At 40.1% G+C, this 16,388-nt stretch overlaps 1 protein-coding gene across 6 annotated transcripts in view; it reads left to right on the top strand.

Moving 5' to 3' along the window:
- LOC148873233 (cell division cycle protein 48-related / CDC48-like protein) overlaps positions 1–16,388 on the top strand; it is a 72,304-nt gene that overhangs the window by 41,294 nt on the left and 14,622 nt on the right. For all 6 annotated transcript variants that reach the window (XM_088965078.1, XM_088965081.1, XM_088965077.1 and 3 more), the window contains 3 exons: positions 6,725–6,911; positions 12,525–12,590; positions 12,671–12,917. In XM_088965078.1, coding sequence (XP_088821204.1) covers positions 6,725–6,911; positions 12,525–12,590; positions 12,671–12,917 — 500 coding nt within the window. The remainder of the gene's footprint in view (positions 1–6,724; positions 6,912–12,524; positions 12,591–12,670; positions 12,918–16,388) is intronic.

Here is a 16,388-nt window from a genome sequence, read left to right as displayed (position 1 = left end):
ACCTTTCCACCACCGGGTTCCAGAAGCCCTCTCTCATGGGATTATCACCTAATGGCAACCCTAAGTAATTCAAAGGCCACCCCGAAACTTCACACCCCAACACTTCAACACTCTCTTTGATCTCTCCCTCCTCCAAATTCACCCCCACTACACAGCTTTTCCCAAGGTTAATCTTCAAGTTAGACATTTGCTCAAACAGTTGTATCACCAACTTCAAGTTTCAGATAAAGCTCACACTACCGCCTTCACAAAACAGAATCGTGTCATCAACAAACTGTAGGTGAGTGAGGGGGGTTTCCAGCCTCTAATGAGCCCCCTAGAATCTGCTCTGTGAATCAGTTTCCCCAAAACCTCCGCAATTAGAATGGACAAGAAAGGAGACAGGGGGTCTCCTTGTCTTATACCCCTACTGGCTGGAAAGAAGTCTACCACTGTCCCATTCACTAGCACTGAATAATGACAGCTCCGGACACAACCCATGATCCACTTACACCATCTTACCCCAAACCCAAATTTAGTCAGAACCTTCCTCAAGAAGTCACAGTCCACCAAGTCATAAGCCTTTTCCAAGTCCAACTTACAGACCACTCCCTTCTTCTTATCCCTCTTAAGGTTCTCCATACTCTCATTAGCAATTAAGATTTGATCAGTAATTTGTCTTCCACTCACAAAGGCTCCTTGGTAGTGTGCAATGATATCTAGCAGTACCTTCTTCAGCCTCAAAGACAACACTTTTGCAATGATCTTGTATAAGCTATTAACCAAGCTAATTAGCCTAAAATCCTTCGGGTGAGATGCATCTTTCTTTTTTGGAATTAAGGCTATAAATGTAGAGTTCACACCCAGATTGACAATTCCTCTCCTGAAAAACTCCTCAAACACCCGCAAGAGATCATCTTTCAAGATATCCCAACAGTCCTGCTAAAAAGCCATTGTGAACCCGTCCGGCCTTGGAGCTTTTGTTCTATCCATAGAAAACACAACCTCCTTGATCTCTTCTAGATTAAAGCTTCTTTCCAACCTTCTCCTATTCTCCACCCCTACATCTGGCCAGTCCAAACCTTCTACCCACACCTTTCTACTCACAGGCCTTCTTAGAATAGATTTGAAGTGCTCCACACAGGCCCTGGAAATCTCCTCTTGTTGTACTAACTCAACTCCATCTACTACCAATTTGGAGATAAAGTTCATCCTTCTCCTGCCATCTACTAGAGAATGGAAATACTTAGTGTTCCTATCTCCCTCTTGCAACCACTTACACCGAGATTTTTGCCTCCAACTAGTTTCCTCCTTGTGCAGGCATTCCTCTAGCTGTCTTCTCAAATCTCTTATGAGATCATTGTCTTCCTCTCCAAATTCTCCCCTTTCTTCTTTATAGTCAAGGCTTTCAATCTTATCCATCAGATCTCCCTTTCTTTCTTCTATCCTTCCGAACTCTATCAAATTCCACTCCTTGATTCTTGCTTTCAAGAATTGTAGTTTCTTATGGAATCTCATCCCCTCCCATTCCACCAGTGGGTTACAGTCATGCCACCACTCCCTCACTTTGTTAGTAAACCCTGGGTGAAGTAACCACATATTTTCAAATCTAAAGGGGGTAGGACCTCCACACCTTCTTTCCTCCTTACATAACACTATGGGCCAGTGATCTGAGGTCACCCTTGGGAGAGCTCTAGAAGCCAAGGTTCCCCAATGTTCTTCCCAATTCAAAGAGAATAGGAATCTATCCAGCTTAGAGCAAATGGGTCTAGTTTGGAGATTTGATCACGTAAATGTCTTATGGGCTAGTGTAATCTCTTTAAGCTCAAAGGCATCCACAAAACTATTAAACTTCCTCATGCTTTTTGTCACCCTTTGATTAACCTTATTGGACTCCTTCGAGAATCTGATCACATTGAAATCCCCACCCATGCACCAAGGCCCGTCCCACAACCCTCTAACATCAGCCAATTTCTCCCACAAATCCTCTCTCTCTATGTAGTCATTCGATCCGTAAACATTTGTGAGCACCCACAAATAGTCATCCTCTTGTTGCTTAAACTTCATAGACACCGAGTACTTTCCGATCAGCTCCTCTAGACCTTCCACCACGTTCCTCTTCCACATTGTTAAAATCCCCCCAGAAGCACCCCACGAGGGAGCAGCCACCCAGCTAATTCCCTTGGCTTTCCATACACTCCTTGTCCATTTATCATTAAACTCCATTCTCTTGGATTCTTGCAGCAGCACAATGTCTGGGTGACACCGTCTTATTACCTCTTTTATTGTCGCTCTCTTCCTTGCACTCCCAATTCCCCTCACATTCCAACTAAGAATCTTCATTCCGCTTCTTTTTACACCCCTTGCCACCTACCACTACTATCCCCTTTCCTTCTATCTCCTTTTACCTCGAGCCTCTTGTCTCTTTCTACATCTCTCTTCAATCTCTCTACTTCACTCAATCTCCTCTTCTTTATTCTAATCTTCTCCTTCCTCTTCTGTAAGCTTTCTTTCAACACATTCAAATCTTCCAACCTGCAGCCCAACTTCCCTACAAATTCTGCTATCATGTCTTCTCTCACCGAGTCCACCAACCCTACCCTTCCTACAGAATCTCCTCCAACTCTGTCCACCTGCCCTTTCTTCCTCTCCTCTGGTCCCACCTCTATTCTTTCCTCTCCATCCTCCCTCCTTCCCTGCTCTCCCTCCGTAGTCCTCTCCATCTCTACCCTCATTCCTTTCCCTCCTCTCCACTATCCCCTCCCCTTTTCCTTCCTCCCCTTCCCTTCTCCAGATCAGCTTTCCTTCCACTTCCTTAAACACTCTTTCAATGATTTCCCACACTTTTTCACTCCTATACCTTCCTTCCAACACCTTCCCACAATCCTTCCTTCCCCTCTCCCCCTCCTTGGAGAGCCTGTCTGCTGGCTCAGCTACATATTCATGGGCTACAGAACATGGAACAGGAACGGAATCTGGAACCAAAGACACAGGAGACACATTAGTAGCACAAACCGAAATCACTTGGTTACCTGGGACTGATGAACAAGATAGAAGAGGACTGCTCCCTGCCTCCCTCTCTTGTTCCAGAGGTTGGTAAACGTCTATCTCCCTGAGTTGGTTAGGAAGTACTTCCGTCCTTTGGTCACCCTGGTGATCTTTCCATTCTACCCTTGGTTCACCCCTAGATGGTGTGTTCCTGCTTTGCTTCCGGTTCTCCCGGTCTGCCCCTTCTGATAATCCTTGCACACTCTGTGGTCTTGGGACTGAATTGAGCCGCTTACAATCTTCACCCTGGAATAAACTTGCAACACTCCACCCATCCATGTCACCTCCAGCACAACTGCCTTCGTCATTTACACTGGCCACGCTAGTACCATCAACAGAAAAGTCCTCCGATTCTTCATCACCTTCACTGCACCCAACCTTCATTCTTCTCTTCGTTCTCTTCAGTTTTTCCCCTAGCATATCTTGGCTTCGGCCTCTCTGAGGGGCGTCGCAGGGGGCTAAGCTCCTTCAGCCTTTGTCACGAAACCCACTGCAGATCGAGCTTCTTCTCCACTTTCCAGCACTGTGCGCGTTCCCACCCCTGTCTCGCGACTGGTGACGATGATAGACCGTTAACCTCGTCTATCAAAGTCATGTCCCCAGTCACGTGGTTCACTAAAGGCTCACGTGCCTTTTTAAAAAATTGGGTCGGGCCCGCTGACCCATTTGGGCCTTCGATCGCACCCAAAACATTCCGCATGGGCTTTGGCCCATTCCTAAACCACCGCAACCTCACGTGATTTTTAAAAGGGTCACGTGCGTCCAACCCCTGGCTCGGTTTGGTTTTAACCAGTCTAGGTTCAGTTCTTCCCTGGACCAGCCCCTTTTCCTTGTTCAAAAAAGGCAGATTGGCACCGGTTACGACCTATGCAAAAGACCTGCCACCCTCTAGACTTTTCACTGCTCCCACACGCCTAAATCCCATCCCCTGAATGCTACCCTTTTGTTTCTCCAGCCTTTGTTTTTCCATTTTAGTGAAAGTTCTATTCTTGTTTGAATCATCCAATCCTTTCTTGCCATGCAGTTCTTCTTCTTCAACCTTCTCATCTCCCTCCCTACGAGCCTCTTTCCAGAGCACCGATTCAATGGATGAAGCCAGCCATATTGAGTAACAGAGCCCTTCAACTAGCACCTCTATCTTCCGAGGAATCTCCTCAGGTTTTACGCCATTCAATAAAATGGAAGCTGAACAAAGGTCTCCCCAAAAGGCACCTCCTAATGATCCTCCACACATCAAAGCAATGGCTTCAGCAACTTCTTGCTTCCACAAGTTAAAGGGAAGTCCTAAGATGTGCACCAGTACTCCATCAACAAAGAAATCTTTGGAGTTTGATCCCGGACACCATCTTGATACTGTGAGATTTCCAAGATCAGCTTGGATATTTAATGCCTCAACTTCTACTCTATTCTCAAGCAGATCCAGCACAGCCTTGTCCTTCTCAAAGGGTGTTAAAATAAACGTGCTCTTCAACTTTAAACTTGCTGTTAACTGATCTGCAACTTTCCTCCAGTCTAGTATATGAGCTGAGGCTTTAACTATTAGCTTACTTTCCCAATCTCCTCTCTGTAAGTTTACTCCCATTCTGTATTTGCCTGCCCCAGCTGTCACTAAAATAGTCTCGTGCTTATTATTGCTCACCAGACTAGTAGAACTGCTTATCTTCCTTTTTACTGTTACTTCTCTTTTAGCACCCAAGCGTTGCAGCAGTTCACATAAGACCCCATGAACTGCCTTCCAGCCCTGACTCTTCCTTCCTTCTGGGAGGCAGACCATCTGCTTTCTACCCTTGCCAAAAAATTCTGTCAAAGAAATACAATAACCTTTAAGGTTTCTCTTACACTCTACAACAAACCTTCTTCCAGTTTCTGAGAGAAACTCTTTCCAACTATTTTGTTTGCCTTTGTTACTTGCACCTTCTACAAACTCCTTGAACCCTTCAATTACCCCAAAACCTTCTAACAGCACCATCCCTCTCTTTGCTTCCCTGATTTTCAAGCTCAGCTGACCATTCAATCTCAGCTCCTCAAATAGAAGCTCCTTAGTTTCAATTTTTAAAGCTTTTCTCCAACGGCCTACCTCCACAAACTCTCCCATCTCCCTCTCTTCTTTCTTTCTTCTTAAAACAATCTATTATGGGTAATCACCATTCTCACACCACATTTTCTACCTTTGTTAGTTGGCCAGAGAAAAGGGGTATAATGCTATGGAGGTGCACAAGAGCTGCTGTTTGTAGGATGGTTTGGGAAGAAAGGAATCAAAGAGTGTTTTTAGACGAGGAGACAAGCAGGGAAGCACGATTTGAAACCATCACCATTAGAGTGCTTCATTGGGTGAAGTCCTTAAGCTACTTTGAAGACATCTACTGTTGACTAACTTGGTAATGGCTGGTTCAGCACCTTCCAGAGATGTTGTCAGGCCTTCTTGGTCCCTGCCTACTGGTGGTTTTATCAAGTTGAATTTTGATGGAAGTAGTGAAGGGAACCTGGGTCCTTGGGCATTGGAGGTGTTTTTTGAAATGAGGGAAGAATTATTGCACTCTACTCAGGTCCAATTGGTGTTGGTAATTCATTAAGGGTTGAAATCAAGGCTGTGATGGAAGGTGTGCAAAGAGCAAAGGAGTTTAATATCAGGAAGCTGATCATTGAAGGTGATTCAAAGTTGGTGGTGGGTTGGCTGCAAAATGAGGAGGTTAAAGTGAGTGACACAAAGCATATATGTTAGCAGTGGGTGAAAAGAAGTGCTAACTCTTTTGCTGATGCTTTAGCAAAGTAAGGGGTGGAAGGGATCAACTTTTCTGCGCTGCGTTGTGATCAATGTAATCAGTGTACAACCTGGGGGGAGAGTTAAGAGAGTTTACCCCTCTCCTTGGTGTTCTCTTGTATCTTTTTTCCTTTCCTAATGAAATAATGCAGTTATTGATAAAAAGAGAAAGGTGAGGTGATGTCTATCTATGAACAGGGATGGCCTTGTGGCATGCACTTTTGGACCTACTTTTGTAGCCAAAACAAGATTTTGGCCGGGCTTGATCTAGTGTTGCATATGACTGAAATATATGTAATATTAAAATAGTTCATATTTTTTCAATTCTAACATTATATACATAAAAGGTTTAAAATGTCTTTATAGAACAATGGTATTCATTACATGCATTAATGTTAAATAAAACTAGGAGAAAATGGGAAAAGTCATGTTGAAGTGTCCTTCAAGAGTCCACGGGCTGTTGGCATCTTTTGTGTGCCTGACACAAATACATCCATTTAGGAGAGTCCATGCAACACTGGCTGGATCAACCCCTGCATTTTTCATTTTGAGGAATCTGTAGCAAGGTGAATTTTCAGAAACCATCAATAGCAAATCTTCTTTGAAATTTATGAATATTTTATTGGAAAATGTGGTGGTTGTTCCAAGTATAGAAGTTACATATAGTGCTTCTTCCTGAGGGAATTAATACATAAAACATTTTCATATTTGATGCTCTGCTATCTGCATAGAATATTCTCTATATCCAATAATAATATACTGCAGAAATGGTGCTTGTTGAGCCCCTGTTATCATTCTGGGATCAATTACTGACATTCAGAAAGTCTTGATATGCTAAACCTTTTAGCCTTACACTGAAAAGTTAAAAACAATGAAAGCAGTTGCATCATTTTCTTAGGGTATTTAATGAGTGCACCTCTCTGTGTTATGCTTCAGGATTCTGTATGATAAACGCTTCAGTGTGTTCCACTATCCAGTCATGGATGAGGATGCACCTAATTATCACTCAATTGTCCAGAATCCAATGGATGTGGCTACTCTTCTGCAGCGTGTTGATTCTGGGCAGTATATGACATGTTCTGCATTCTTGCTGGACGTTGATCTCATTTGGGCCAATGCAAAGGTGTGTGGACCTTCAACACTATTATGATTGGATTGATTTGAGTTCTGTTCTCTATTTTGAAAATTACCTTTTCTTGTCAGAATTAGTAAACTAGATGTAGAGAGACTAGACTCTTGCAGTTAATTCTTCTATGAAAATATAAATTCTCCTTTTTTCTTTCTGTGGAAAAATAAAGAAGGAAATCTTAAATAAACTTTAAAATCCTAGCAATAATGAAAGCAGCTAATGAATTTAATTATGATAAAGGATTAGCTGTAAGGCCTGAAAATCATTAAACTTAATGATCTTGAATGATGATATGCACATCTTAGAGGGACAAACACTTCCCATCAAAGAGAAAATTCAAAGGAAAAATTCTTTGGAGTTGCATTCCTTTTGCCGTCTGTTGGGAGTTGTGGAAGGAAAGAAATAGAAGAGTGCAATTTGATGGAAAGGCTTAGGGTTTAGGGTTTAGGGTTTAGGGTCGAGGTTGTTCAACACAATCCTGAAGAATAGGCTTATTTGGACCAATCAAGGTCAAACCTTTGATGGAAAGAAGAGTGCAATTTCAAAAAACTTCATTTCATCCCAATAGAAGAGATCAAATCTCTTATGAGAAAATATTCTCATAGGATTTATCTAGAATTATCATGCAAATTAATCTGAAGGAGAATGGGCAGAATGTTACCTAATTTGGAGTCCACAGTTGCAGCTCTCTAAGTGGTTAACATGCCCAAGCTGAAGATGGCACAGCCTTCCTGGAGATCACATACTGCTGAAAAAATGGAGAAATTCAAGCTGAACCCATGCGTTCCTTTGTCTTGGTCAAATCACAGCAATGTTGTGCACTCTAATGCTCTCAAAAGATCATCTTTTCTGTAAAAGACAGGTTGGGAGAAGAAAGAATGTTCTTCTTTTCACTCTTGATCGAACGAGGGTTTGTGGGCAATCTCTTCTAGCAAAAGATGCGCTAGACTCCCTCTTTGTCTATCCTTTATAAATTTAGGTTTTCTAATTCAATTAAAAGATTCCTAATCACTCTCTTAACAGATTAGGAGAGATACTAATTGGGAAATGATCCAAACTTAGGGTAGGGAGTTCTAGGTAGTTTCCCAAATCAACTACAAGTTTCCAACAAACTAACTACCTAGTCAAAATAGATAATCACCTAGTCAAACTAGGAGTTGGAATTTGACTAACCTTTTGAGTGTCCTAATTCTGCCACACTTTGACCATTTATAATTAACTTCGTTCTTGTATGGCATGGGACCCACATAGCTCCAAACTTAAACCAAATGGTTTCAGCCCATATCACAAAATATATGGGCGGAATTCACTAAGTGATACTTAATGAATCGTCCCGACATTATGTTATAAATAAGACTTGGGTTTCAATCATCCTATGAGCCTAAGCCCAATGGTTTAAACTGGGAAAATGCCCATAGGCTTTATCCCAATTAGACATTTGCAGTAACCTCTCAACCAATAATATCAAAACACTATTGACAGGGAAGGACCTCTTCCAAGTTTGCAAGATAAAGTGTCAAACCCTTCATTCAGATGGATCTCGGGAGTTGGGATTAAAACCAATTCACAAACCTTTTAATCAAAATAAACTATTTAAATATAAACATATTTTGCAAAACCAATTTCAAAACACGTTGAAATGCATTGTCGTTAATTTTAGATTTCCATCAGAGAGTGTAAATCTGGATATTCTCTGTCTAACAAAGTGGCTGATGCTATCACAATGATCACCCACTCAAGTATTCTTCTAGTCTGCTCCAACTTACCCAGGTATTTGACCCCATATGGGTCTCATTGGTTGGTATATCAAAAGCAGACCAGTCCAATGCCTAGTGTGGTATCATTATCAGGTCAGGATTAAATGTAACTTCCTAGTTTTACCCATCTATCTCCATGGTCCAAGGTATAATTGGAAATGGTCCCATTCAGTATTTCTCAAACACCCACTCACTGTACCTTAGGTCTAACCTGAGTCGTTGAGACAAACCACTCCACCAATTCAACAGTACATGAGTGTGAACCTTGGCACGATAAACTCCCCAAGTTTATCAATCAGCTGAGAATATTTAAGCTAACATAAGTCTCATAAATGTATAGCTAAGGGGTAATACACGCTAACATACTTTAACACATGAAATAATAATGTACTGAATTTATTCAATAACAAATGTCAATTTACATCACTCTTATTGGGGCTAAGTGTATACACTATCTAACAAATCCATGATGGAATTGCTTATATTATCTGCCCATTGTTCTTATTGCCTGGTTTTTCTCTTCCAAAGCCATGGCCATCTACAAGGTGTTCTGATCAGCCTGAAATCTGCTTGTGGCTTCTCCTTGAACCCTCAGTCTTTTAAAAGCAAGAAGCTCAACTAAAGTGCAAAGGGTTCCTAGAGCCTGAGGTGCAATGCAAGGATTGAACAATGTGAGTTGTGACTACCTTAACAAAGAATATGTATCAAAAGAAAAACTTTTAGTGGAAAAGAATATGCAAATCCAGGTTATGAGATATCTGGGTATGCCCCAAGGAGACAATCTGATGGAAAGCATGTTTTGGAGTCCAATAGTAGAGAACTGTTCTGAGAGATTGGCATCTTGGAAGAGGAATTACATTTCTTTTGGGGGTAATATTACCTTAATAAAATCCACCTTAGAAAGCTTTCCAATTTATTACTTGTCAGTCTTATGCTGCAGAGGGAAGTCAAAAAATTAGAAAAACTGATGAGAGATTTTTTTATGGGAGCTTGGTGAAGGAAGGACCACCTGATTAAATGGGAATTGGTGTGAAGAAGCAAACTGATGAGAGATTTTTTTATGGGAGCTTGGTGAAGGAAGGACCACCTGATTACATGGGAGTTGGTGTGAAGAAGCAAACTGATGAGAGATTTTTTATGGGAGCTTGGTGAAGGATGGACCACTTGATTAAATGGGAGTTGGTGTGAAGAAGCAAAAAAGCAGGGGTCTCAGGGATAGGTAATTTAGGGAAGAAGAATTTATCCTTGCTAGGTAAATGGCTTTGGAGATGGCCTTTGGAGTGGGGGAGATTATGGCAAGAGGTTATTGGTAGTATTCATGGAAGTATAGGCAATGGTTGGGATGTCGGGATCTCTTCGAGGGCTACTTTGGCTTCTCTCTGGAAGTCCATTTGTGGATTGTACTTTCTTTCTTTCTTAAAAAAAAAAAAAAAACTGTCCAACAGTTTCTACAAATTCTTGATTCTATTTTTCTTGATTTTTCTAAACCAGCTGGGTTTGGATTCCACATCCTAAGGGAGTTTTCTCATGTTCCTCTTCTTTCTCTTCCTCGTGTTCTTCCCCTACCCCTAAGCCCTGTCCTGTGAAAGAAATTTGGTCCAAACACATTCCTCTTAAGGTAGGGGCTTTTGCTGGGAAGTCATTCATGAAAAAATTAACGCTTTGGATATCCTGTAGAGAAAAGATACCTAATTTGTGTTTTTCTCAACAATGGTGTCCCTTTGCAAAGCAAATGGAGAAAGTTGTTGCAACCTTCTAATCTCCTGCCCCTTTGTTGTAGGTATTTGGGAAAGGAATTTTGGTCTTTTTGGTAAATAGGTGGAGTGTGTCTCCGCAGGTTGGTAGTCTCTTTGACCCTATGACCTTCAGCTGGCCAAAAAGAAGAGGTAAAGCCATGTAGAGATGTGCTCGGACTGCATTGATTTGGACAGTATGGGAGGAAAGGAACAACATAATTTTAAATGGTACAGAAAGGCATGAGGAGGCAGTTTGGGAATGTGTTGTAAGTAGGGCTATACATTGGACCAAATTGTTAGAGCTCTTCTCAGACCTCTTCAGTTAGGAAGAATAAACCAGTTGTAGCCTGGACTCCTCTGGGAGAAGGTTTTGTTAAATTAAATTTTGATAGCAGTTGTTGTGGAAACCCAGGGCTGGCTGGCATTGGAGGAGTATTTAGAAATTCTGATGGACGCATTCTTGCTGTATTTTCAGGCCCTTTTGGAGAATGGGAATCGGTGTATGCTGAATTAAAAGCAGTCTAGCAAGGAGTACAAATTGCTAGACTTAAACTATGACAGATTGGTAATTGAAGGTCAGTCTAAATTGGTACTAGGGTGGCTGAAGGAACCAGAAACAGTGGTTTGGTAATATAGGCATTCTATGAAAAGATTTAAATGACTAAGATAGCTATTTTGCAATGGGAAAGGAGGTCAGCAAATGGGTTAGCTGACTCTTTTTTTTTTTTTTTTTGCAAAACTGGGGGTGAATAAGACTGAATTTTTTGGGCTCAATTGTAATTCAGATTATGTAACGGGGGCTACATCTCACAGCTCTGTTTGAATGTTGTTACTATAATACCTTTATTATTTTTAATAAAATCCTCATCATTTATCAAAAAAAAAAAAATAAAGTCCAGGTTATGAAAGAAATAAAACATTTCAAAAATCTGTTAGGTCAATTTGTTAGAGCATCTTGTTATTGACATGAAGCAGTGACCTTTTCTTTCTACTTTCAAGGCTTGCATTGGCCAGATTATTCAGAAACTAAACATTATTACAACCTACAATATAGTAAATTACCTATTTAAACATAAAATTCGAAAGTGATTATTCAAAACATAGCAATGGCCCAGGTTATACACATCTAGGTTCATATGAGGTGCACCTGTACAAGATGAGAGTCACCTCTTAAACAAATCAGGCTCAAGTTATTTGTAGGACGGGTTTTCAGCCACATCAAGGAAAGAAAACAATCAATTTAGGGGATCCATCTGATAATGCTGCTGGATTATATGACTAGTGTTTTTTTTTTTTTCTTTTACTTTAGATGTGCAGGGGAGAACTTGCTATATGTTCTGTTCTCTATCATTTTGTTTCTTTACTCCAAAGCTTGTTAACATGGCTTATGATTGTGAGCATCATTTCTTGGGTCTTTTTCCCAATTTGAATGCAGAAATTGGTTTGATTTATTTTATTTCAAATAAACTACAATGTGTAAAGGGGCTCAATTTTTGCAATGTGGTTAGTAGACAACTTGCCATGTCCATGGGTCAGGCAAAGGAATGAAATCTTTGATATAAGGATTTAGGTTTTTGTTTTCGGAAGCTAGAATTTTAACCTAGAACTGGGCATAATTTCAGATTGAGTTTGAAATTTCATCAAAAAATAAATCTATACTTATGATTTATTGATCCCGATTTATTTGTTCTTCTCTTTTTTCTGTCTTATGTTCTTTCCTTATTTGTTTCATTTATTTCTTTTCGTCGTCTTATTTCATATCCATTTTGAACTGGAATTAGAGGGATGGACTGTATAGGTTCTTTACTTGTCACCCTTCAAAACTGGAAGAAAACAATGAAAACTTCAAAATTGCGACAAAATTGTCATTAAGAACTTGCTCAAAAGGAATATAAGCCTTTTTTATTGAAACTAGCTTTCTTTCTCAAAATATGTATATGTTATTGTCATTTTGATATTTGAAAGCTTTTCGGACTGATTATTAGTTTTTGTGATGCATTGGGCATAAGAAATTTGAAGCTTATATGGCTGCCTCCAAGCAGACTGATATTATTACTTGCTATTTTGTTATGTGACATTAGAGCTGTAATATTTTACTTTGCACATATCTTCAGGCTTATAATGGAGATGATTACAATGGTGCTAGGATTGTAAGCAGAGCGTATGAACTTCGAGATGCAGTATGTGCTTTTATTCTTCAGTCTCTAGTTATACACAAAATGTCATTTTCTCACTGTACCATGGGAATATATGTTTACAGGTGCAAGGAATGCTATCACAGATGGACCCTGCATTAGTTACATTCTGTGACAAGATTGCTGCCCAAGGGGGGCCAACCCGTCTTCCAGATGATGGAGGCTCTGGTTTTCCTTCAACTCCTGTTGTTCAACATGCAACTGTTATTAGGGCAAGTGCCCGACTTCGTAATGTTCAGCCTGAGGTTAACTTGAGTCAAAGTTATGAAGTATTGAGACGGCCCAAGAAGAATTCTGATGCTGAGAAAGCAGGTATTACCTTGGAAACCTTGTTGGAATTTCCAAGAGATAGCCTAGAAAATTTCTGGTTTTCTTGGCTTATTGGAAATTCCAAATTCTTGAGCTTAAACTAACATTGGATTAGTTCTCCAAAAACCATCTAAAACCAGGCAACAATCAAAGATATGATGAGCTTCTTCAACACTCTGCAGATCATTGATCCTGATCTGCTATAGTTCTAGTGAGAAAAAACTGTACTAGAAGGCAGAAGATCACTAATCTCATACTGAGTTGCTTATGGTAGTAGCTTAAGGAATCCAAGGCCTTCTGGGATTGGGGGAGTGTTCAGGAATGAGGATGGGGTTATTACTGTAATGTTCTCAGGCCCAATTGGAGAGGGTGACACTCTTAGGGCTGAGATTCTAGCAGTTCTGGAAGGAATCCAAAGAGCAAGAGAATTCAACATCAGATGCTTGGTCCTTGAAGGGGACTCGGGAGGTGCTAATTAGGTGGCTGAAGGGAGACAACAGTGGTTTGTGGAGCTACAGCAATGAAAAGAAAAAATTTAAATGGCTGAGTAGGGATATTGAGGTGAAGTACAGCTGGGTGAAGAGAAGTGCTAACTCAATGGCTGATGGGTTAGCTAAGCAAGGGGCATTTAGGGAATCTCTATTTTGGGCTAATTTTTAGCTTCTTTCTTTGTTCTTTTGTTGTTGGGGAGTTAAGATAGTTTACCTTCCCCTTTTGTAATTAAAGTTTCACAAAACATACTCATTGATAAAGCTTATTGTAATTGATAAAAAAAAAATATTGTTTGTTTTAGTATGTGTAAGTACTGATTTAGGCCCTGTTTGTTTTCGCTTTCCTGGGTAAGTGAGTTTACTCGGGCAAGTGTTTCTCAGTTAAAAGTTACTTGAGTAACTTTGTGCCAGCGTTCTTCTATGTATTCACTTACCTAGGTAAAGAGAGTGATGGAAGGGATTAGTGTTTTTGGTGGCCAGGTAAGCAACTTATCCACCCTCCAGGTGGGTATCGGTTACCCGAGTAACTGATACTCTTTGAAAAATATGTTTACCATAGGACCCATTATAGTGGCATAAGAACACAGGGAAGTTGGTCAATTACCCGGTTAACCAACTTATCCCTTGCGAGATACTGGTAAACTAGTGATTTAAAAGGCATGCTTAGGCACTCAGGCGAGGGTGGAAGAGGAATCCTATGTTATTGGGGTGTGTGTGTGTGGGAGGGTATTGTAGGCAGTGATTTAAAAGGCACACCTAGTCTCTTAGGCGAGGCACATTTTATGGTATGCACCTCACCTAGGCCCTAGGGTAGCACTTTCAAAAGGCGTGCTCCTGGTGTGCCTAGTGCACCTTGCGCTTCAGCCCATGGGTGCACCTAATGTGCCTTTCACTCACTTCGCTTGCTCACTAGAGTTCTGAGAACCCCCTATTTGCTAATGTTGTTCATTCATTCTAGTAAAAATCTTCTTAAAAGGTAATTAAAATTATACTTTTTTTTTCTGTAAGGATTAAGAATTTAAGACCTTAACATGGACTTGTTTGGGCTTGCCTCGAGGGGCTTGGTGTAAAGGCAGCTCATAGAATCAAGAATGTAAGATTTGTTACATCACATTAGCTATTTGAAGTAATGCAATTGAGGAAAAAAGGGAAATTGTGGGTTTTACATGCTTGAAAATGTTTTATATGTTTGATTTTATTTTTAAATTTTCATTTCAGTACACTTTACATGTTATGCTTGTATTTTAATTTTAGATCATAGGTTTTTTTAAATATTGATTTTAAAATTTAAGTTTATATTTTTATTAATATTATGTTTATTGTTTTTTTTTTTTGGCATTTTTGTATTTTTGTGCCTTACTTCAAAAAGGTGTCTGCCTTGCCTTGCGCTTTGCACCTCGGGTGCAAATTGCGCCTTGCGCTTTTGAAACACTGGTCGTAGCTGAATCTAATCAAAGGCATGAGATTATTAACTTTATGTGTCTTAAGACTTCGTTAGGATTTAATGAGGAGGGTTAGGTGCAAGGGGGAGGTGAGAAAGTTATGATTGAGAAGGTAATGAGTAGTGTGGAGGAAGTGGGTAGTGATCAAGGGAGAGAAGGTCATGGAATTCCATGTTCAAAAGTTCATAAAAGAAAAAGAAATTACAGAACTAAACCTTTACAAGAAGATGCTGAGTAAAGATGAAGCAATGATGGTTCTGATTCGGAGGGAGATGTATTTAGTGATGAGACTCATGTTTCAAATGTTTGGAGATAGTGCTGGTGAGTAAATCTTTGGGTCTGTTTCTCCTTGGGGGAGATTGCAAGGAAAACATTTGAGGAGCTGGAGGAGAAGTATAAAGGCAGGGAGAAAGATAATTTGAATTGTGTTGCAGCTGAATTTAATTTAAGTTCAGAGGCTGTTCAAGACAACGTAGGTCTTCTAAAGCTGTAGGGGGTGTTGTTTGTATGGATGGAGAGGAATTTGTGGATCAGACCTTTAAGAAGATTGCGGTTTTGATGCTAGAAAGGATCAGTGTTAGCTGCAAGGATCCAAGGAATTTTGAGAAGCTTCACTAAACATTTTAGAAGGCAGAAAATCATTGTTATGTTAGTTTTTGGAAGTTTTTGCATGGTTGAAAGGATACACACCCAAATCTAGAGTCTCACTCCAATTGTTGATATCACACCACACCATCTTATGGAAACCATTCATATGCTGACCATGTGAGTTCCTAGACTCACCTCTAGGATATTTCATGCTTATAAATATAAGGAACTGGATCATCCAGATCTCTCATGATAAGTCTCACTTATCATTTGATATCACACCACACCATCTTATGGAAACCATTCATATGCTGACCATGTGAGTTCCTAGACTCCCCTCTAGGATATTTCATGGTTATAAATATAAGGAACTGGATCATCCAGATCTCCCATAATAAGTCTCACTTATCACTTGAATGCCTTACAATATTACCTGGGGACTTTTCAATTAGAAGCTAATACAACATAAATAGAATGCCTCATAAAGAAAAGTCTCATTTTATTAGCAATAAGGATAACATACATTGTACATTTGGTTTTGAATGAACACGAGGAAATATCATTTCCAACATCTTGCCTCAAAATTTTAGATCAAGGACATAGGCCCTCTAAGGTATTTTCTTGAAATAGAGGTACTAAAGTCTAGTAAAGGGAGATATATGCCAAAGTATGCTTTAGAAATGGGGAGTAGGGAAGGTGATATCCTTATTGAGCAGAACCATGGGTTGCAAGAAGATGATGATGGGCTATACACTGATAAAAAGAGGTATCATAGACTGGTAGGTAAGCTTCTATTTCTCTCATTAGATTGTATATTGCATATAAAGTGCATATTGTTAGCCAGCCTATGCATGCTCCTAGAGAAAGGGTTATTGTTCAAGTAACATGATAAATTAGAAGCAATGTTTTAAAAGGTGTGAGAGGCGTATGCTTGGAGGTGTGACTCTAGGCGA

This window comes from Nelumbo lutea, chromosome 1 (genome assembly GCF_056320005.1).
Source record: "Nelumbo lutea isolate HS-2025 chromosome 1, American lotus-T2T, whole genome shotgun sequence".
NCBI classification, from domain to species: domain Eukaryota; kingdom Viridiplantae; phylum Streptophyta; class Magnoliopsida; order Proteales; family Nelumbonaceae; genus Nelumbo; species Nelumbo lutea.
This window is presented reverse-complemented; position numbering and strand designations above follow the sequence as displayed.